The sequence below is a fragment of the Microcebus murinus genome, chromosome 15, assembly GCF_040939455.1.
Source record: "Microcebus murinus isolate Inina chromosome 15, M.murinus_Inina_mat1.0, whole genome shotgun sequence".
NCBI lineage: Eukaryota > Metazoa > Chordata > Mammalia > Primates > Cheirogaleidae > Microcebus > Microcebus murinus.
Genome location: NC_134118.1, coordinates 42,748,461 through 42,771,079, shown reverse-complemented (window position 1 = coordinate 42,771,079; position 22,619 = coordinate 42,748,461). Strand labels below are relative to the sequence as shown.

Sequence of the window (22,619 nt, the reverse complement as noted above, 5' to 3'; positions counted from 1 at the left end):
TGAAACTTGTTAAAGGCCTAATATTAGGAGCCACTGAAAACAATGAGCTATTATAAATGAAAGCTGCCACCTTGCCCATGAAAGAAAAGAAAAATTGAGATAAAAGATTTTAGACAATATTTTGATCTCAGACAAGAACAATCCCCCAGACACTTTTCACTTTAATAGTTCTAAAAAGTTGGCACTGATTTTCAAAATGAAATAGGTGCCATATATATTTAGATTTCTTAAAATAGGCCTTAGCCTAACAACCATGGCTTCTCACAAACTACCACAAGTGGCACCCTCTGGTGTAAAGGAAAGCCTTCTTTTTAAATCACACACACACTACATTTATAATTTATGCAAAATGTACTACATAACTTTAAAAAATGGAAAATTCAATCAATGTCAACAAAATACTACATGAGAATAATGTATCTTTTTATAAGTAATCTTCAGAATAAATTCTGTCGTAGTCTCATTAAGTAAACAATGTCATTAAATCTTCTTCCCTAACCAATGTCAGTTTTAAATTATTATTTTAAAAAAAAATGACGTTCTACTACCATTATCTTCTACCTTAAGGATATAATTTTATTTACTCATCACTTTTTATAATGTTTAATAAGTATATTTCTTGTGGGTATGAGAAAAGAACTTCAAAATTTATTTCAACTAATGAATCAAAAATTATTTCAACTAATGAATCCATATCAAACCTATGTAATGTAAATGTTCTTAAATTGTCATCAGTACTATGCTTTTGATGCTAAAAAGGCATTGTTAAGAAAATGAAAAACCAAAATACAAACTGGAAGAATGTATTTGTAAAATACATATCCAATACAGGATAAAGAACTCGTAAAATTCAGTTAAGACCAAAGTCAATGAAAAATGAGCAAAATCTATGAATAAACATTTATTTCGCCAACAAAAACATACAGATGGCAAATAAAGCACATGAAAACAAGTTCAACATCATTGGAGAAATGCAAGTGAATGAAAATCACAAACAGTGTTGGCAAGGATGTGGAGCAACTGGAATTCTCATATACTGCGATGAGAAAGCAAAATGCTTGTTTTGGAAAAGAGTTTGGCAGTTTCTCATTAAGTTAAACATATTTACCATATGACCCAGCAATTCCACTCTCTGGTATTAATCCAAGAGAAAAGAAAACTTATGTCTACACAAAGACTTACACGCAGAATGTTCACAGCACCTTCAATTTTAACAGCCCAAAACCTGAAAGAACCTAAATATCCATCATCCGGGAAACAGATAAATTGTGATAGATACATCCATACAGTGCACTACCATTCTGCAACAACAAGGAACTACTGATAAACACATGGATGAATTTTAAAGTGTTTCCAATATACTAAGTGAAAGAAGCCAAACACATAAGAGTACAAACTATATATATATATCATTTCATTTGTACACACCTAGAAAACATAAAATTTGGAAAGCAAATCAGGGCATTAAGAGCATAAGGACATTGTCTGGAGTGATGGAAATGTCCCATATGTTGTTTGTGGTGGTAGTTACACAAGTGTATACATTTGTTAAATGACATCAAATTGTACATTTAAAATTAATGAATTTTATTGTATGTCAATTTTACCTTAACATAGCTGACAAAAATTCTGAGGCATTTTTCAAAATGCCCTACTATTTTAAGGGGATAAAAGATCCTTTCTCTGAGAACTGGATGGAGAAATCAAGGCCCATCCATCAACCATATTTGTTTTCATTTTATACATCCCATATATCAAGGAGGCAGCCAAAACAACAACAACAAAAAAAAAAAAAAACCAAAATGAAGACTTAAAAATATTTGTTGCTGGCCGGGCGAGGTGGCTCACGCCTGTAATCCTAGCTCTTGGGAGGCCGAGGCGGGCGGATTGCTCAAGGTCAGGAGTTCAAAACCAGCCTGAGCAAGAGCGAGACCCCGTCTCTACTATAAATAGAAAGAAATTAATTGGCCAACTGATATATATATAAAAAATTAGCCGGGCATGGTGGCTCATGCCTGTAGTCCCAGCTACTTGGGAGGCTGAGGCAGAAGGATCGCTCGAGCCCAGGAGTTTGAGGTTGCTGTGAGCGAGGCTGACGCCACGGCACTCACTCTAGCCTGGACAACAAAGCGAGACTCTGTCTCAAAAAAAAAAAAAAAAACCAAAAAAAAAAAAATATTTGTTGCTAATAACAAAGGAGGCAGCACTTAGGTTCAGAAAGCACCTGAGATAGCTGAAGAGGTCTGATCAGACACGGTAGAGGAGTTTCATAAGTCCTGTGTGTGTGTCAGAAAGAAACCTGGCCAGCCAGCATCATGAAAAAGAGGCACAGACACCCTGCTCCACCTGCTCAAAACCCCAATCAACTTTAGTACCTTTGTTCCCGACAGAACTCAAACCAATGTTCAGTTCACACTGCCTCATTTCCTACCTATCTCCTCTCCACTCCTATCACTTCTATCCTAGCTTGGACCCTCATAGCACAATAGCCTGAACTGTTGCACAAAGATTATTATAAAATAACATTGGGGGGGGTTCCTGATACAAAATAATAAATGGTCTTTGTCAATTCTTTCATTTAATATAAAGGAAGTAAAAATCACGTACAATATTTGCCACCTGGAGAATAACAAATTAATATTCTGGTGTTTATCTTTCCTATGTGTTACACATAACACCATACAATAGGTATTTAACATTCATTTAACACACATAAACAGATAAGGCACCCCTATTTAGTTACTGAAAGGTAACTATGGGAATTCCAAAGCAATAAAAGTATACAATGCTTGCCTTCAAAGAGGCTTATACACTATGAGAGAAAAATGTAAACTTCAGGAAAATGAATCTGTGATCATAGTATATGGGTAAAACTCAGTTTCAGAATTACATAAAAATACAGTTGGGGTAAATATGGAGAATAGGCCTTCAGGGAATATTTGCCTCCAAAACTGGATTGCTTTTAAGTGTAAAAAGGAATAAGTACAAGTATTAAATATAATGTGCACATTTTTCCATATATTAAACAAATTTTAAGCCATTATAAAATGGATCTTTTGGCCGGGCGCTGTGGCTCACGCCTGTAATCCTAGCTCTTGGGAGGCCGAGGCGGGCGGATTGCTCAAGGTCAGGAGTTCAAAACCAGCCTGAGCAAGAGCGAGACCCCGTCTCTACTATAAATAGAAAGAAATTAATTGGCCAACTGATATATATATAAAAAAAAAAATTAGCTGGGCATGGTGGCGCATGCCTGTAGTCCCAGCTACCTGGGAGGCTGAGGCAGAAGGATCACTCGAGCCCAGGAGTTTGAGGTTGCTGTGAGCTAGGCTGACGCCACGGCACTCACTCTAGCCTGGGCAACAAAGTGAGACTCTGTCTCAAAAAAAAAAAAAAAAAAAAAAAAAAAAAAAAAAAAAAAAAAAAAAAAAAAAAAAAAAAAAAAAAAAAAAATAAAATGGATCTTTTTGCCTCAGGTCTCATCCACCTCAAACTATTTTCACACAATACTCTTTAATCCATCCATTCAGACAACAAAAATGCCAGGCACTATTCTCAGCTCTGGGGCACTCAGCAGTGAACAAAACACACAGATCTCTGTGTTCATAGAGCTTAATTCTAGTAGGAAGTAGATATATAGTATGTTAGAGGGTATAAGCACTACAGAGAAAAATAAGCAGGGAAGGAAGATAGGGAATGTGTTGAGGCCTAGGAATTACACAGAGGCTAGGGAATCTGCATTATTATAAGCACACTGAGTGATTCTGATGCAAATAACCTATAGATCACACTTTCAGAAATGCTGGTCTGAAGTATACACTCCAAACTGTGAGCCTAGCATTAAGGGCTCCCTCACAATCTGGCCCCAACCTGCCCCTCCAACTTCTTTCTCACTGCTTCTTACCTTCATGTGCTCCACACTCCACACAAACTGAACTGTTTTCTGAATCTGTCTTACTCAGTTTTCACTTCCTGGAATGCTCTTCAGCTCAGGCATTTCCTATTTAGAATCTTCTCAGACTTAAAATGTGAACTCACTCTCAAACTATTGCTTTGTCTACCCAACTGAAATAAAACTTTGAATGCCTATGGCATCATAGCTAAACCTCTTGGAACCCATGTACTCTTCTAACTTATATTTGACCTTCTTTCCTATAATAGGGAAACTTTTTGGTTATCTACATTCTCTCTGCATCCCCAGGATAACTAGCAATTCTTGATCCATAATAGGCACTCAAATTGGCATTAGGGAATCAAATGAACACACCACTCACTGATCAAACACCATTGTTCCTATGTTACATTCCCTTTACTCCCTTCTTTTTAGCTCTTTCCTTTGCCAGTGTTATTTTTAACGTAACAGAGGATGATGGAAAATCTGAACATTCTAAATGGCATTCCAAGAAATTAGTATTTCTACACTGAGAATATTAGTTTTGTAAGCAGAAAAATCCCTTTAACTTCAACAAAACTGAGAAAGTGTGGCTAGCAGGTGGTGGGGAAGTGCTGTCCTTTTCTTTCACAATAGGTTCTTCTCTTTACAAGCTGATCATGGGAAATGGAACCTGCATAAAAGAACTCTGCCTTCTCAAACTGCCTAGAAAAAAAAAATCAAACCTCACCCTGTCCAAGTCCCACACCCACACCAACATACCATTCTGAAAACCATTACCAGTGTCATTTCAGATCTTTTATGCTACACTCACATGCCAATATGACAAAGATAAAGATAGCACAACTCTTAGGGAGGCAACCTGTGGTATACAGCTCCAATGTCTTCCAATTAAGTGCTACATAAAATGTGTACCTAAGACGCCTACAGAAAATGTTTATAAGGAAATAGGGTACACTGCCACTGTAACCCCTCTATATACAATATTATCAATATTCCATTTTAATGAATTTTAAATAACTGCATACCTGTGGATTTTCCAAACGCTTTAAATACTCTTCAAATGATCCTTCTATAAACTGCAAAAAAAAAAGTCTATTAAGAATGTCATCTAAGAAATATGTCAAAACAGTTAACTGCTTCACTGTGCAAATAATGTTCACTTTGAATTACTGATTTCATACACAAACCTAGAATACATCAGTATTATTAAAAATATATATATTTATAAAAGCTAATTGTGAAAATATATACTAATCATTAAGTAAAGAGCACAAACATACAAAAGAATTTAAAGACAGAAATGTTGCCAGGAAAGCTTTCCTGAAGGGGAGTGATTCAAGATGAAGGCTGGATGGCACAGGGAGAGGATACTGCACAGAGAAAGCCAAGGTGGCGTGAGGAGGAAGAATGAACACTGTGTTAGGAAGACAGGAATAACCTGGCCAGTTGGAGCGAGACAAGTCGGTGGGAAGCTGAGCAGGAGAGGACTCCAACAGGGGCCTGTTTATAGAGGGCTTTGAGCCCAAGCAGGACCTTCAGACTACCCAAGAAAGGCAATTCAAGGTCACTGCATATGACATTCTCAACTGAGAATTTACATGATATGCAGTCCTTTTATGTTAATTTGGTAGCAGCCAGTGTGTAGAATAGAATAAAACAAAGACTGATATACACTGGCTAAGAAATAATACAGTTTAATTATACAGATATTAGTAGTCACTGTCTCTCAGGTCAGTCACCCTAAAAAGAGAGATGAGAACTAATAATGTTAAGAAAAGTTTGAAACATCCACAAGATTTTTTTTAATACAGCCTGCTTTTTTATTGTTACTTTAAAACAAAAATAAAATTGAGTTTTATTTTTAGTAACCCAACCTTGTTTGTTTTTCTCATAGCAATTGCACTCATTTGAGAAAGCTCTAAAAGACATTCATCTTAATCACCAAATTCAATTGTATTTTTAAATTACAGTCCCAGTTAATTTAGCAGAGTGATATACTTAAAAACATTAAAGTACACTCCCTAGTCTATAAAACTCTTTTATGTACCCATGGATTTTTGTAAAGATTGAGTTTAATTCTCTTCTAGATTGTATAATGTCAAATTTCCAAAAACTGTCTTAAGTTTCAAGACAAATTTATAATAAAAGAGCCATGTATTTTAAATATCCCACTAATCAAAGGCTACTGTTCTGTATTATATGGCCAATTTATAAATAATAATAATAAAAAAAGCAACAGAACCATTTAAAGTTAGAAGAGACCTAATTCTCACGCAAGCCTGAATCCAACCTGAGAGTCTCCTTTTTAAGCAAGAAGCATCCATCCAGGCTGTGGCTGAACTCTTGTCAGTGACAAGGTACAACCCTTCCTACAATATCCCTTTCCAATGCCAGCCAACAGAAACTGCCAGGATTTTCTTATTATAAGGAAAGTGAAACTTTCTCTCTTGAAACCTTCAATCTCTAATCATACCTCATAAGATTATATGGACTAAATAAATGCAAAACACTTAAACCAATGCCTACCACATAGCAAGAGTTTAACTAACACTGGCAACATCCATTAGTATCAACAGAGTTTTACCTTCTGGGGCCAATATTAATGATTCACTTGTAATTTTTTTCAAATATTTAAAGACGACTTCACTTCTCCACCTCTTCTCTACCAACCCTAGTTCTCTCTTATCTAGCCTCTATATTATCAGTTTTTTTATAAGACAAGATTTCAAACCTATCAAGCAGGTAACTAATTCTCCTTCCTGGAATATGTCCATCCTAAACCATAGCACCCAGAAAAATGTTACTAGCAATAATATTTTGCTTAAATACAGGAAACATCAATCCAAGAAAATATTCAAAGAACTCTTCACCTATTAAGTCTTAGAATTTACTTATTCATGAAGTGACAATGTTCTTTACCAGTCAATAGAGAAAAATACTATTCAAAGTTGTCAAGTTATATAAATCTAGGTCATAAAACCAATAACTAATAAATCCTATAAGGCTTTGAATGTAAAATGAAAATAGGTCACTGTGGCATGTTATTTCACAGCCTACTAGTTACTACTGAGAAAATTATACTAAGTTGTTATATAAAACTTTATTAACTATTAATTACCACTTACATAATTATAGTTTTCTGATATGTGATTTCACAAGGAACCCTGAAAATTCAAAATCTATAAATGCCTTCTGATAAAAGTAAGGGTTCAACATTACTTATGCTCAGTATATTTTTTATACTGCTTGTCTAAAATTTTTTTCATTCATAGGGAGTTGCCAATCACCAAAACCATTATTAACCACAACACCCAATTTCCTGACCACGTAAGACAAAGCTCATAGAATGCAAGGAACTTGTCCAGGTCACCCTTCCATTCCCCACAGCTCAATGTCTTATCTATCACAGAAGCTTTCTAAATATCTGAATAAATGTGTAACACAAAATAGCCTAGAAAATATCATAACTGAATAGAAGCAGATTTAAGTTCAATAAAGAAGTTCTTTTTAATAAGGGTTATTTTTATAATCTGCATTGAGATCCAGCCTGTGAAATTTCTACTAGAACACTTCTAAAGGCCAAAATGTAAATGCAAGTCAAGACATCATCACATGTTTGAATTTACAAATTACCGCTTCAAATTTCTCTCTGTTCTCTCGCAGATAGTGAATACAGGCCATTCTGACTTCAACATGGCGAGACTGAGAGTGCAATACCTAAAAAAAAAAAAAAAAAAAGGCAATAATCCGTTAAGCATTTTGTTTAAAGTGGATTTAAGTTATAACTTAATGCCTTCTTTCACACCCAAAATAACCTGACAACCAATAGATACTAGTCTTCCTATAGTTCCCTTTCCATAATTTCGAGGTCTTTGCCCATTCCCACCTCTTCCTCTAAGCACAGTGATAACATAACATACACAAACAGTAATACTGCTTAAGCCAGATGTCATTCTATAAAGAACTGATTAGCATTTCTCCTTTAGGTGACTAAAATAACTCCTCTGAGGACATCTTTGTAAAACTTTACTCTCTGGGCCAGCCCTCCACAGTAACTTTGCTCTTGACAAAGCAGAGCTAACAAAATCCCTGCTATTGAACCTCATCCTATGCTTATTGGAAAAGAGAACAGACAGACAACTTCAGAAGGAATCCTCTTTCAGGGTTTAAGCCTGTAAGAGACTTTTTTCCCCAATAAGTTTGAATGCGTTTAGTGTCTTTATGTAGAAATTTAAATCCACCGTGGTCTCAGAAAAATTAAGGCACTCATTCTTAAATCCTTAGTTACCAAGCTTACAAGACTAGAAAGAACATCCAAGTGGGCCGCACATATGCAAAAATGTGTGTTGTTATCCCAGAGGCTTAGGATTTGTTCTTGTGCCCAAAATTGTAAAGTACCAATCAACAAAGTATGATCCAGACCCCCTCACTCTGTATCCTCTGTATTCTTCTATTAAACAACCAGTGCAACAAAAAGATAACTTACTGGCATTTTCTCTTTTACTAAAATTCTAAAACTTTGGATTGAAACAAACTAGTATTTCTTATGAAAAACTTAGAAACCCTTTGGCTAGCCCCCAATTCTTTACCATGATTAAAAAAGAGATTAAAATTCTTTCCTATTTCTAGATTTCTCAAGTGAAGATATTCCTAGTACTCTAAAGGGTCAAGGTTAAAAAAAAAAAAAAACTGACATATTTGAAATAACTAACACACCTCAAACTACTATCAAGGCCCCTTGAGAATTTATGTTAACAGAAAGTAGCTGTAAGAGTTACAGATCCAATTGAGTGATTTTCCCTTATGTTCAGGGTGAACGGACCATTCAGGAAAAGGGAGTCTCCAGCTGCACATTTCACAGCTCTCTTGGGTAACAGCCAAGGCTCATTTATACCCATACAACCACAGGCACAACTGCCTGCCTAGACAACTAGCACATCCTATTACACTGAAGATGCACCTGTGGAGGTTAGCAATCAGTTGGTTTTCAGTATTACAGCTGGTTTTCAGCTTAACCTTCATTGCTGTCTTAGGACACTATTAAAAATTATCCTTATATATTCTAAGCGTCCATGACTGAAAGAACTGCCTATATATAAAAATAACCACCACAAAACTTTTTTGCCAACTCAACAAATGACATTTAGCAACACTTCTTTCACAGAAGCTATGTTAGACATTATTATGGATCCAGGTATTATTAGCATGAATAAACCACAGTGTCATCTGATAGGGCTTTCCTGCCATTAGCAAAGTGAAGCTAGTCTTAAAGCTATTTACCTAGCAACAGGTGGCAGATGTAAGCTCTGTAAAGCTTATTTTCCATCAAAAACAATGGCAGGCGTATCTGTTCATTTTTCTCTTTTCAACAAAAATTTTAGCACATGGAATCAATCTGCAGCTGCTGCTCACAAGCAAAACTCTCAGCAACCTCCATAAAGTGTAGGGTGCTGGTAATTTACAAAGCCAAGAACTGCAAGAGGTTAAATGACAACTTTTTAAAAAGTAAATTACTGTGCATAAGGACACCCTGGAAAAATTCAAATGGTATGACAAATATCTATCTTTGCAAATTATTATATACATGAAAATAAGCTAGAAGTAAGAGGCTTCCCATCGTTACTTTGGACAAGATAGGGATAAACACTGGGATAGGCTGAGACACACCGTTTTAGCAATTCCTCTAAGAGTGCCCTATTTTTAGCTCCATAGCTATGGAGCTGATTCAGGTCAGGCCTCCTGCAAGCCCAAATCCACAAGTGTAAAAAGGAAAGGGCCTATCTAAATCAGATAATTGGGAGGGAAAGACTACTCCTAACTAGAGTCTTCTCCCCCTCTTTAAAGACTGCCATTTAGATTACTCATTCTGACTTCTTAGAAACAGTGAAAGCTGATTGTGATTTTATAGGAGAAAGTGTTAGCAAAAAAATAAATCCTTTGCACACATTTTAAAAGGGCAGCCTAAGGTCAGTGTTGTGTCCCTTTTCTCCCCACATACACTTTGCCTATGGCCATTATGGCTGCACTCTTAGTCCCTGTCTACCGAATAGCTGAGCTTCCCCCAAAGTTCAGTCTTAAACTAAGCTCAGTCTATTAATTCATTCACATCACTGGGGAGGATAGTTCCTAATGGCTAACCTAAATCCCATTACAATAAGACATAATAAAATGTGTTATCTACGTTAACCAGGAGTTCTTAGTGTAACTAGCTCTTGCCCTCTATTTAAAATGAGATCCCACTACAATAATAGAGGCTCCTATACAATTTAGTTTGCCAAATATCTATGGCATACAACACTGATATCAAACACAGCCTTCTGCTTCAATATACATTAGTATTCAGATAACTCCAAATAAGCTCCAACCTTCCCTTACCTCTATTAATTTCTACCTTCTTGCTTACCAAACTATTGCTAGAGTTAACAATATGTAATAAATAAGAGTTGAATTCACTTCCACCTCTTTTCTCTGCTTCTGGAGATGCCGAAAAATCCAAGCAGGCTGAGACATAGGAAGCTGGACAGATGGAGATTTAGAAAATGAACAAGTGGGGCAGACTGTTTACCTACTATTATTAATAGTAATAGTAAGGACTGGGGTGGATATGTGTGAATATCCCTACAGCAACATTGAAATATCCTAAATTTCTGAAAATGAAAGAAGTCTAATTAATGAACTGAAAAAGGCAGAGCCTGGTTTGGGGAGCTTTAGGAAGAATGTTTGAATGACAATGCCTACAATCTAATGCAAAGGTTTGTCTCCATTTAATAAATGTATTGTTTTAATAAAAAGACTTTATGCTACCTTTGAGAAATAAATGGCTGGCCTTTTAATGTATAAAAAAATGAGAATAGACTGGCCTACAGATGTTAAGTAAAACGTTAACTCACAAACAAAATTTTTAAAAGTTATTTAGCATTCAAAAAAGGTGAGAAACCAGTAACAACATAAAAACCCCACAGGGAGTGTGAAAAGGGGTGGGGTAGGGAGGAGCCCTTCTTAAGCCAAAGAAAAGCAAACTGTAGATGTGAGAGATATGAAATACACACCAGGGCAGTAATATAAAACTTCTATCCAACTATTTTTCAATATAGGATGGGTTTTGGTGGCTGCACACCCACAACACAGTGTTATGTAACATGGAATAAGCTCTCTCAAAAAAAAAGAAAGAAAAATCTTTCCAAGCAACTATATTAGAAAGTGATTTTGACCATTAACAAGGGAAAAAATCCATTCACAAAGGGCCTAGATAATCCTGTTACACCCTTCCCAACACCAAAAAGACTTTAATAAAAGCAAATTCTTTTTAGTGTACCTGTACTGCCTTGCAGAGCATAATAAAGCGTGGAATCTACTCAAAGACTTAATTCCTGCAAAATATCCTACACTTGTAAAAGGCTGGTTTTCCCAAATGGCAAATTTTGCCCTCTTGACTCAAGTGACATCGCCGGACTTGATTACCCCCACTCCAAGGTCCAGCAGCAGAAACACACATGTTCTACAAGGAAAAGTTTGGTCCACCACCTCCTCTAGTAAACATCTGGTTTACTGAGGTGAACGCGGTGCTTATAAAGCGAGGGGAAGATGAATGCGGAACAGGAATGAAAAACAGCACGTCGCCAGGTCAAATCAAGCAATAAATCAAGTGTCCAAGCACCGAGCAGGCCTCACAAGTTGTCCTCAACTCATTACCTCTTCACCAGGAGGGACGACATCCAGTTAATTTTACGGGCTTTTAAGTTTCGATTTGCACCTTTCAGACCCAAAGCGGCGCCCCGTTCCGGCGTTACAATGGGCGGCTGTGACGACAGCGGGGGCACGCGCGGCCCGGACGTGGGCGGCCCGGACAGCTGCCCGCAGCTGCCTCCGCACCCGGACCCGCCGCCCCTCGCCCCCGCCAATTACCTGCTCTGCCACGGCCCGGAACAGGCACGACCCGTCCTTGGCGACCAGTTTCCGATACAAGCCCAGTTTCCGCAGATAGGCGTCCATGGGCGTCGCGTCGTCGCGGGGCCCCGCGCCGCCCTGGTCCCCGCCGTCGGGGGCGCCGACGGCCGCCTCCATGTTGCTGGTCCTGCTGCAGCCAGGCGCGGCGAGGGCTAACCCCACATGGCCGCGCCGCCGGCTGCTCGACGCCCCGGCCTGGGGCAGGCGGCGGCTCCGGCTCGGGCTCCGCGAGGGGCAGCAGGCGGCGGCGGCCCGAGGCAGCGGTCGGCAGTCTCCAGGCGCATAAGGGAGCCCTGCCTAGTGCATGGCTGTCCGCACGCGGCCGCCGCCCCGGAGGGACCACGCGCCCGAGGAGAGCGGGGCGGGGCGGGGTGGGGGGTTCAAGGAAGCCCCGAGAGTGAGGAGTCACTTCCCGACGGCCTTGCCGCCCGGCTCCGGAACCGGGCCCGGGGTCGTCGCCCAGACAAGTTTCCTGGCCCCAACTGGGCTGAAGCGAGGCGGCCCCCGCCCGCGGCGCGCACGCTGGGCCGGCTCAGGTGAAGCGAGGCCTGCGTCCCCCGCGCGCCCCCCACGCTGGGAGCCGAGGAAACCAAAAAGGAAAGACGCGGCCTTTCGCTTCCCCACCTCGCTGGAGGGCGCCGGAGGGGCGGGGAGCGGGAGGGGGCGCCCGGCGGAGGGCAGCACCTCGCAGCCCAGAATTTGTTTTCGCTTTCGGCCCGACCGCGGAGAGGACGGCGGGAGGTGTAGTTTTGGCAGCCGCAGGAAGTCGGACTGCGGCGGGCGGGGACGCGCGGCCCTGCCTACCCGGGGGGAGGCGCCCGGGAGGCACGAGGACTACAAGTCCCTACAGCGCGGGCGCCGCCGCCGCCGCCGCCCGGAGCCGGCTTCGCGCTGCCCTGGCGCCGCGTCCGAGCAGGCCGAGGGTCTCCGCCAGCCGACGTGGGGCGACCTGCGCACGCCGCCCCGCCCGCCTGGCCGCCCGCTGCGCCGCGGGAAGTGCGCGCGCCCTGCTTGCGTGGAGTTGCCAGGGACACAGCTGCGGCAATGTCGGCCCTTTGTGTATTTTCTAACAGAGGGCGCACCTGTCTGCTCCCCTCCCCCCGGCCTGCTCTCCTGGCGTTTCCATGGAGGTGGCTTTAACGGCTTAAGCAGAAAATAGAGCTAATTGGCGCAGGCTCCTGGCACGGTGCAGGACGACACACAACTGTCCGTAAATCAACCGTGGAATGCTGATTCCCATTAGAAATTACAGTACGGCTCCCGCACCCTGGCAAGATGATGCCTTCGCCAGAGACATTTTTGTTCACCCTGTCACTGTTGCTGAACATCCCAACACAAAGAGATGTCAGTGTCAGAAGTTAGATTTTTTTTTTTTTTTTCCTAAAAGATTCATCTCGTGAATTGCTCAATAACATGCTAGGTTTGCCGTGGTTCCAGCAGCGCTCGAGGCTTCCGGCTCAACTTCCCACCCTCCCATGTTGAATGACAAGGAATTGGCACAGTCAGGTTGTGCATCAGAACCCAGAATTTATCCAGCGTGCTTCTGTGAAACCAGAATTTTAGTTTGCTAAAATACAACCGCATCTGTTGGCCTTATTTAATAAATGGTTAATCATAAGAACTACTCCACTCTAGGCCACAGTGGAAGGGAGGGAAGAGGAAGAGAAAAGTGGAAGGCTACTATAGGTTTAGAGACATATAGTCAAATACCTTGGAATGGGGTCAGGGCAGACCAGGTGGTGCAAGTCCAACATAAATAGCTTTAAAAATTATGTTAGACACTTTTCTTCAGTATTTTAAGTGCAAGCAATTAGTCATTGGAGCATCTAATTTTGATTTCTTAACGTTTAGAGATTATATCTCCAATTGTGCTGTTTTTAGAGAATACAAAGATTACTGTTACCAAAATGAAAAATTATTCCTGTCCCAATATTAATTTTTTTTCCCACGTTGTAGAGAAGAAACACTTCGGAATCACTTTTAGAAAAATACAGTTTTGGATCAAACCTGTTGCTTTTTTTTTTTTTTCATATGCTTACATTGGATATACTTCTCATTCTGCTCAAAAAAAAATTGCTGAGTATTGCCACTACTTACAACATGGCTTGCCTTTTAAACTCACACAGAAATTCCAAGTAAAGTAATATCTAAATTCCTGCTGAATGAGTGCAGAACAACCTCACTCTAAACTGGCTACTTCTAGTTCCAAAATTAGAAGTGATGCACCTGTTATATCTGACCCTGGGCCTGTTTAAGGAAATCCTTTAGGTATTTTGAGACCTAATCCAAGACAGACCCCTCTGTATGCCAACTTCCCAAATATAGCTCAGTATTCAGGCAACATTAGAGGATCCTATGTCTTTAAACTGGACCAAAACTTAGAAAAACTCATTTTCAAAGGATCTTTACTTGTTAGCATTAATTTCTGAAATGTTTCAAGAAACCAAACCAGAGCTGATTAAAAATGTTCATCCTGAGGAAGCCATTTCTGACCATGTGAAGAACTTTATAAACAGATATTTTAATCAAATAAAACCTGAAAGATTCAATGATTCTGAAACCTAATGAAATTAATAAGATTAATCTTATGCATATGTGTCAACCAACTTTTTTTTTCTTGTACATAGTCAATACCTCAAGTTTACTTTGTTTACTCTGACAAGCTTTAGGGCTAATATTTGTATTAGATAGAATTTTTTAATTGTTTTTAAAAATGATAGATGGATAGATTTTATGGAGTTTTGTTTTTTCCAACATCAAGTTATGTATTGTGGTAGGCAGCCTCTGAGATGGCCCCCCAGTGACTCCCAACTCATGGTTTCACACTTATATATCACCCCCACCTAGTACCAAGGTTGGTCTGAGTGGTCAACAGAATAGAGCAAAAGTGACGGTATGTCACTTATGAGATTGGGTTGTGAGACAATTTTGGCGTTTTGATTGCTCTCTTATACCCCCTCCCTCTTGTGGATCACTCACTCTGATGGAAGCTGACTGCCATGTGTCAGACTTACAGAGAAATTCTCTTGGTAAGGAGCTGGAGCCTCCTTCCAGCAGCTATCTGATTCAGCTTTGAAGCAAAAATTCCAACCTTATCAGGCTTTCAAACAACTCCAGCCCTGGCCAAAAAAAAATTTTTTTTGTTTGCTATGCATATAATTCAGAGTTTTGTGTTATTTTGTTTGTTTGTTTTTTTGAGACAGAGTCTCACGCTGTTGCTGGGGCTAGAGTGCCATGGTGTCAGCCTAGCTCACAGCAACCTCAAACTCCCGGACAAAAGCGATTCTCCTCCCTCAGCCTACGAGTAGCCGGGACTATAGGCATGTGCCACCATGCCTGGCTAATTTTTTTCTATATACATTTTTAGTTGTCCAGCTAATTTCTTTCTATTTTCTAGTAGAGGTGGGGTCTTGCTCTTGCTCAGGCTGGTCTTGAACTCCTGAGCTCAAACGATCCACCCGCTTCAGCCTCCCAGAGTGCTAGGATTACAGGCGTGAGCCACCATGCCTGGCCAAAATCTTCACTATAGTCTCATGAGAAACCCTGAACCAGAACCATCTAGAAAAGCTCTAAAATTCTCACCTCAGAAACTGTGTGATATAATAAATTATTTATTGTAAGCACCTCAATTTTGAGAGTAATTTGTGACACAGCAATAGATACATAATACAGATATGCGTCATTATTTGTCTTTACTAGATAGACATAACATGAATGCTTTTCAATAATCTTGAATTTAATATCACCAGTAGTTTTACCAGTTCTCTGAATCCTAAAGAAAAACAAAGTAAGATATTGTACCCAAAAGCTAAATGATGAGTTTCAAGTCAAGGCTATGTGAAAAAAAGAAAAGAGAATAAAAAAAATTCAAACTAGTCACTAAGTGGGATTTTTTTTTTAATTTATGAAATCTTTTATAAAAATTGAGTAACTTAATGTCTGGGCTTTTTTGTCACATAGCATTGTGTTTCATTTTGTAGAAAAATTCAAGTATTTGAATTCTACTCAAAAAACCATATTTTAATAGGGAGAAAGACCTGTTTCTTCCAGATCATATGTTCTAGAGCAGGGATCCTCAAACTTTTTAAACAGGGGGCCAGTTCACTATCCCTCAGACTGTTGGAAGGCAGAAGTATAATTAAAAAAAAAACCATGAACAAATTCCTGTGCACACTGCACATATCTTATTTTGAAGTAAAAAAGCAAATGGGCAAAAACACCCACATGTGGGCCACAGGCCGTAGTTTGAGGACGCCTGTTCTAGAGAGTGCTAATTGTGGTCCTCCACTTCCCATTTTATTTCTTCTGAGTATTAGCTAGGCCATGGCCACCCAGCTTTAGACTACATCTCCCAACTAAACTACCTTGAAGCTAAATGTGACCACGTGATTATGTTTAGGCCAATGTGATGTGAGCAGAATTGATCAATTTAACATCCAGCTCATCTCCTTAAAGATGAAACCCCATCCCTTCTACATCCCATGGTTGGAACTATTTAACAATTGGCCATCTTTGATCAGGCAAAGACAACACCCTAAGATAACAGAGCAACAAGATGGAGGATTGGGGTCCCTGAATACCTCATAGCTTGTATGACTTGGACTACTCCCCTCCACACTGTGAGAGAGAAATAAACTTATTTTACCACTGTTTTTGTTGTTATAGCTACTTAGTCTATGTATTCTAGCATATTTTTCCTTCGATATTAAATAAGGGGACAAATTAAATTTGTTTATAAGAGTTCTTTCCTGAGTTGAGGCAAAACATAATTCTTTTTTCTGAAAAACTAGAGAATTGCCAAAGACTTAATTGCAAAATTCCAAATGTCAAAGGTCTTTAAAGTAAGGAAGTTTTACCACCGAAATAATGGTGTCATTTCAACCAATGACATTCTAAACCACCAGTCTACATTCTCCATCAGCTGCTACATTTGATAGTGTTGACCACCTTCCCTTCACTTTTATGGGTATGACCATCTAAGTATCTTGGTTATGTCTCCTTTGCTGATTCCTTTTCTCCCCCACCTCCCATCTCCTAAATGGGGAGGTCCCTGAGGCTCAAACTTTAACCTATTTAACCCTGTTCTCTTTTCTAAGTTTAATTTCTTATTTCTAGTCCATGTCTTCCACCTAAAACACAACATTTGTAAAACTAAATTCATCTTCTTAAAACCATTCCCCTCAAGTGCTCGAATACCAAGTTTTGAGTTTACATAGTAGTTATTCAAAAGACACTTATTAGGCCGGGCGCGGTGGCTCACGCCTGTAATCCTAGCTCTCTGGGAGGCCGAGGCGGGCGGATTGCTCAAGGTCAGGAGTTCAAAACCAACCTGAGCAAGAGTGAGACCCCGTCTCTACTATAAATAGAAAGAAATTAATTGGCCAACTGATATATATATAAAAAATTAGCTGGGCATGGTGGCGCATGCCTGTAGTCCCAGCTACTCGGGAGGCTGAGGCAGAAGGATCGCTCAAGCCCAGGAGTTTGAGGTTGCTGTGAGCTAGGCTGACGCCACGGCACTCACTCTAGCCTGGACAACAAAGCGAGACTCTGTCTCAAAAAAAAAAAAGACACTTATTGAATGAATCAATAGTAGGTCATTTATTGTGGTAGATAGCTCTTATGCTCTTGTGTTTTGCTTGATCATCACTGTGGAATAGATGAGAAAAATTAAGGCAGAATATTATAGATAAAATAAAGTGAAAAGAAAAACAACTTTCTGACAATGAGATAATTTAAATGCTCAGGCAAAGCAGAAAAAAATTGGTATGATGCATTTCCCACTTATATTTTCGGGGAACTATCACTCAGAAAAAAAGTGTATCTGTAATTTAACAACACAATGAAATGGGAGAAGAGAATATATATTATAGCTTTTGTGTTTCATTTGCAAGCTGTTCACAAGGAGAAACTAGCTGGTGGTAGTAAAAGACGTTAGCTAGTGGTGGTGTGCACCTGTAGTCCCAGCTACTCAGGAAGTTGAGGGAGGAGGATCGCTTGAGCCCAGGAGTTTGAGGTTGCTGTGAGCTAGGCTGATGCCATGGAACTCTAGCCTAGGTGACAGAGCAAGACTCTGTCTCAAAAAAAATTTTTTTTTTTAGCTCATAAGCCTCTGATTCTATGTCCATTTCCCATTTTCTTTGGTAACTTGGAATATCAGCCTTAGCAAGGTCCTCTACAAGCCACTTAAGTCTTCGATACTATATACTCCTGAATAGCAGAAAATACCTTAACATTGCATGAATTATTTGATTATTCTACCTTTTCCTTGCTACATCAAAATGATCAAAAGAATGGTGGGAGGAGAGACATCCTGTCCAAGATGGAAAGCAAACACTTTTTACTGCAGGAGAGTGTTTGAAGATCACGCTTGGCTAGACCTGAAGGAAAAAGGAAACCTCGTTCATTTTCTTACTTTTTAAGATAGTAAGAAACCTCAACTATATTTTTAATTTTTAAAATGTTGCTCTGGCTTAATAGCCATCAAGTTCAATTCAAAAAATTAAAATTACAAGGAAAGAGGGAAGGAAGGGCAAATCCCATCAGTCAATTGCCAGGTGAGTTAACCTAGAGAAGGAACTTGCGAGAGGCTTGCTAGAGAGACTCAGGTGGCTGAGTCCTTTCCAGCCCACGTCCAGCCTTCAGGTGAAGGAGCATCTCCTGTTGGACATTTTACTTAACTGTCCCAGTGCTTCGCTGTATGCTCTGTAGTACCAAAGCTGGTATATGCCACGGATCCTCGCTCAATCTCAACGTGAATACCTAGAGGAGTAGAGAAAAGGGAATCCCTATCTGGACTGCGGTACACTGAGTAAGTTCCAAACCCCAGAGTGAGGACTGCAGTGCCAAGACCCTATTACTTATATGATTAGAGAAGTGAAACTATGAATTAGTTTCTTATTGTAGCTGCCATTTCCTTGGGAGGTAAGCGCATTGCCATGCCCAAGCTGGATGAGCTAATAAACCTGCCGGGAGACAGGTTCTCATACAAGTAGCTAGTCATCATCTCTGCAAATAAGACTTTCATGTACTTCCAATATTTAATTCTTCTGACACCACTTTTAATTCCACTCTGACCAAACCAAACTCACAAAGTACCATTACAGGGTATTCATTTTAGTCTGCCAGTGGGCTGTAAACTCTTTGTATACTTGTAGAATTTAAGATTCTTTTGTCTTTCTCATGTGTCCAATAGTGTCCAGCAATTCAATCAATATTAATTAAATGATTTCGTGTGTTCCCAATAAAACTCTCAATGAGGAAAGTATTTAGAATGAAAATATATAATTATAGAACCTATGGTTGAGGCCTAAATATTTGATATTGAAAGGCCCAAACTAGCCTAAAGGCCCAAACTAGCCTAACCAGCTTTTCGCTTCTGTAACTATGCTTGCTCATAGGTAATTAAGACCCCTACCCCTCCCTTTTTCTTTATCTTTTCCCCTAAGTGTCCATTGCAAGTTCTCGGAATTGGGTAGTGGTCGTGCAACTGGTTGTGCAACATGGAGCTACTGGAATTTCCCCACCCTAAACTCCCTGGCCACCTGCGTGTGGTCTCGCCCCATAAAAACCCTAAGCTTGAGAGCTTCGGCGCGGCAGCCTCCCCATCTTGGTGATGCTGTTTAGCCCCTGCGCGCGCTGGAAATAAATCCTCTTGCTCTCTTGCATCAAGCCTCTGGACTCTGAGTCTTTTTGGGCGGTCGTCTCTCTCTCCCAAACGGGCTGTACATTTCTACGGCCCAACATTTGGGGGCTCGTCCGGGATCGGAGAGGCGACCCCTCTTAAAAAGACCGGTGGCACCAGGCTTGGAGGTAGGCCGACTCCGGAGTTGTCCTTTATGTTTGTCTCTGTGTTGTATGTGATGTGTCAGTTTTGAAGTTTGAATTTGGAACGACAGGGTACTAACTCCGTGAGGAGGAAGTTCCTCTGGACCAAGATAGGGTTCTTGGCGGCCAGAAAAACTGTCGCCCTGGAGGACGCTCCAGGGATTAGGGGTGAGTGACCAAGTGGCCTTGGTCGACTCCATTTGTTTGCCTGCAAGTTGTTGCAGGATTGGGCAAGGTAACCCTAGGGTAAGGTATCGTCCTTTGTCTGTGTTTGTGTGCAAAAGCAAGTGGCTTCGGTATTTGTCTACTGTCTGTGTTGTCGTCCTTTTCTCTTTAATTCTCCTTTTTACTCATCCAGGAATTATGGGCCAAGGGAAGAGTACTCCTCTCTCCCTCACCCTGACACATTGGAAGGAAGTACGAGACCGGGCCCACGACCTGTCCGTTATCATCCGGAAGGGCCCCTGGCAGACGTTTTGTGCCTCTGAGTGGCCCTCCTTCGGCGTGGGGTGGCCCTCAGATGAAACTTTTAACCTTTCTGTTATTTCTGCAGTGAAAAAGAAAATCTTTGCACCGCACCCCCAAGGACACCTGAATCAAGGTCCCTATATCATTGTCTAACAGGACCTCACCCAAAACCCTCCTTCTTGGGTAGAGATGCCAGTGCCTCAGCCTTCTCTCACCCTAGTGGCCCAGACGGCTCCATCAGATCCAGTTCGGTAACCTCTACCCCTAACTGATCCCCAGGCAGAATCCCTCCTCCTGGAATCTCCCCCACCCTATGTCCCCCAGTCGCAGGCGCAGGCAGCCCGGCCAGGGCCGGGGACAGCCCAGCCCACGGCCCCTATGGTTGAGGGTCCGGCCCAAGGCACTAGGAGTAGGAGAGGGTTGTCTCCGGATTCCACTGTCGCCTGCCCCCTACGCCCAGTGCCAGTTCCCAACTCTGGGCCAGGGTCGGATGACAACACAGCTCCCCTCCAGCTCCTCCAATATTGGCCCTTTTCCACAGCTGATCTCTATAATTGAAAATCTCAAAACTCGAACTTCTCCCAGAATCTGAGAGACCTAATTAATCTTTTAGACTCTGTTCTTTTCACTCATCAGCCCACCTGGGATGATTGCCAGCAGTTGCTTAAGGTGCTCTTCACAACGGAGGAAAGAGAAAGGATTCAGGGGGAGGCGCGGAAGCTGGTTCCGGGGAGGACGGCAGACCTACTACAAACCCGAGAACCATCGACCTAACTTTTCCCCTTGAACGGCCGCTTTGGGACTGCAATGAGGCTGAAGGTAGGGAGCGTCTCCGGGTCTACCGCCAGACTCTGATGGCCGGTCTCCGTATGGCGGTGCGAAAGCCGACCAATTTGGCCAAGGTAGGAGATGTTTGTCAGGGGCCAGAGAGCCCGGCAGCATATTTAGAGAGGATCATAGAGGCCTTCCGGCAGTACACCCCATAGATCCCACTATGGAAGAGAGCAAGGCAGCTGTTATGATGGCGTTTGTCAATCAGGCGGCCCCCGACAGTAGGCACAAGGTGCAGAGAATAGATAGATTGGGCGAGAAGACTCTGCAGGACCTGTTAGAAGTGGCAGAGAAGGTCTATAACAATAGGGAGACGCTAGAAGAGAGGTTAGAGAGGATCAGGATAGAAAATAGGAAATTCCAAGCTGGAAAAGCACGGAAAGCAAACAGAGAGATGGCTAAAATCCTGCTAGCCGCCACAAGAGGGGGGCAGATAGGGTCAGAGGATAGGGAAAGGCCCCGGCGGGAAAGGCTAGGAAGGATCAATGTGCCAATTGCAAAGAGCATGGACATTGGGCCTGAGAGTGCCCCAAAAGAAAGAGGGGCGAAGACTTAAAGGTCCTGAAAAAGTCACGGTTGCAGGACAGGTGATAGACGAATAGGGAAGATGGGGTTCGGTCCCCCTCCCCAAACCTAGGGTAACTTTGCAAGTGAAGGGGAACCCAGTCAGCTTCCTCATAGATACAGGAGCAGAACATTTGGTACTAATGGAAGACACAGAAAAATTGTCCAGTAAGACCAGCTGGGTGCAGGGGGCAACAGGAGCCAAACTATATCGGTGGACCACGTGGTAGAGATTGGATTTGGGTTCAAGATAAACTTGCCTACCCTGTTCAACGAGGCCCTCCATGATGACCTTGGGTTTTCGGAAAAGGCTCGACCTCTGTATGAAGGGCATAAGACGGGGCGAGCATGGGAGTGGCCTGTGCAAATGAAAGACGCTTTTCAGGCCCTGAGGGCAGCCATGCTAGAAGCCCCGGCCCTAGCACTCCCTGATCCTCCCAAAGAGTTTCACCTGTTCATAGATGAGAAGAGGGGAAATAGTCAAGGGAGTACTCACGCAGGCCCTGGGACCCTGGAAGAGACTGGTGGCGTACTTGTCAAAAAAAAACTAGATCCGGTGGTGGCGGGGTGGCCAGTGTGTTTGCGAATTATCGCGGCCAGGGCCCTGTTGGTCAAAGACGCTGATAAGCTCACCCTAGGGCAGTGGCTGCAGATCACCACCCCGCACGCCATAGAGGGGGTCCTGAAGCAGCCACCGGGACGGTGGATCACAAATGCGGGGCTGACTCATTACCAAGGGCTTTTGCTGGACGCACCCCGCATCGAGTTCCGGGCCCCTGCCGCCTTGAATCGGCTACGCTTCTGCCAACCCCCGCTGCAGCCGCACCTAAACGTGATTGCCTTGAGATCCTAGCCGAGACCCAGACGACCCGTAGAGACTTGAAGGATCGCCCCCTTCCAGGTAGCGACCTGACCTGGTTCACGGACGGAAGCAGTTTCATCCGGGACGGACGCAGGTACGCAGGGGCGGCCATAGTAGATGACCAAGGTAAACTTGTCTGGGCAGCACGCTTTCCACAAGGGACATCTGCTCAGAAGGCAAAACTAATAGCGTTGACGGAGGCTCTTAGCCGGGCCGAGGAAAAAGGCT

At 41.9% G+C, this 22,619-nt stretch overlaps 1 protein-coding gene across 3 annotated transcripts in view; it reads right to left on the bottom strand.

Moving 5' to 3' along the window:
• The window catches only part of OTUD4 (OTU deubiquitinase 4), a 48,650-nt gene extending 36,074 nt beyond the window's left edge, over positions 1-12,576 (bottom strand). For 2 of the 3 annotated variants that reach the window (XM_012783793.3, XM_020280175.2), the window contains exons 1-3: positions 11,798-12,576; positions 7,526-7,609; positions 4,918-4,968 (exon numbers count right to left, since the gene is read on the bottom strand). In XM_012783793.3, the coding sequence (XP_012639247.1) occupies positions 4,918-4,968; positions 7,526-7,609; positions 11,798-11,956 (294 nt within the window). In that variant the 5' untranslated portion in view covers positions 11,957-12,576. Of the gene's footprint in view, positions 1-4,917; positions 4,969-7,525; positions 7,610-11,584; positions 11,698-11,797 lie in introns of those variants that run through there. The other variant, XM_012783794.3, reaches the window with a different exon arrangement.
• Positions 12,577-22,619: the final 10,043 nt, after the last annotated feature.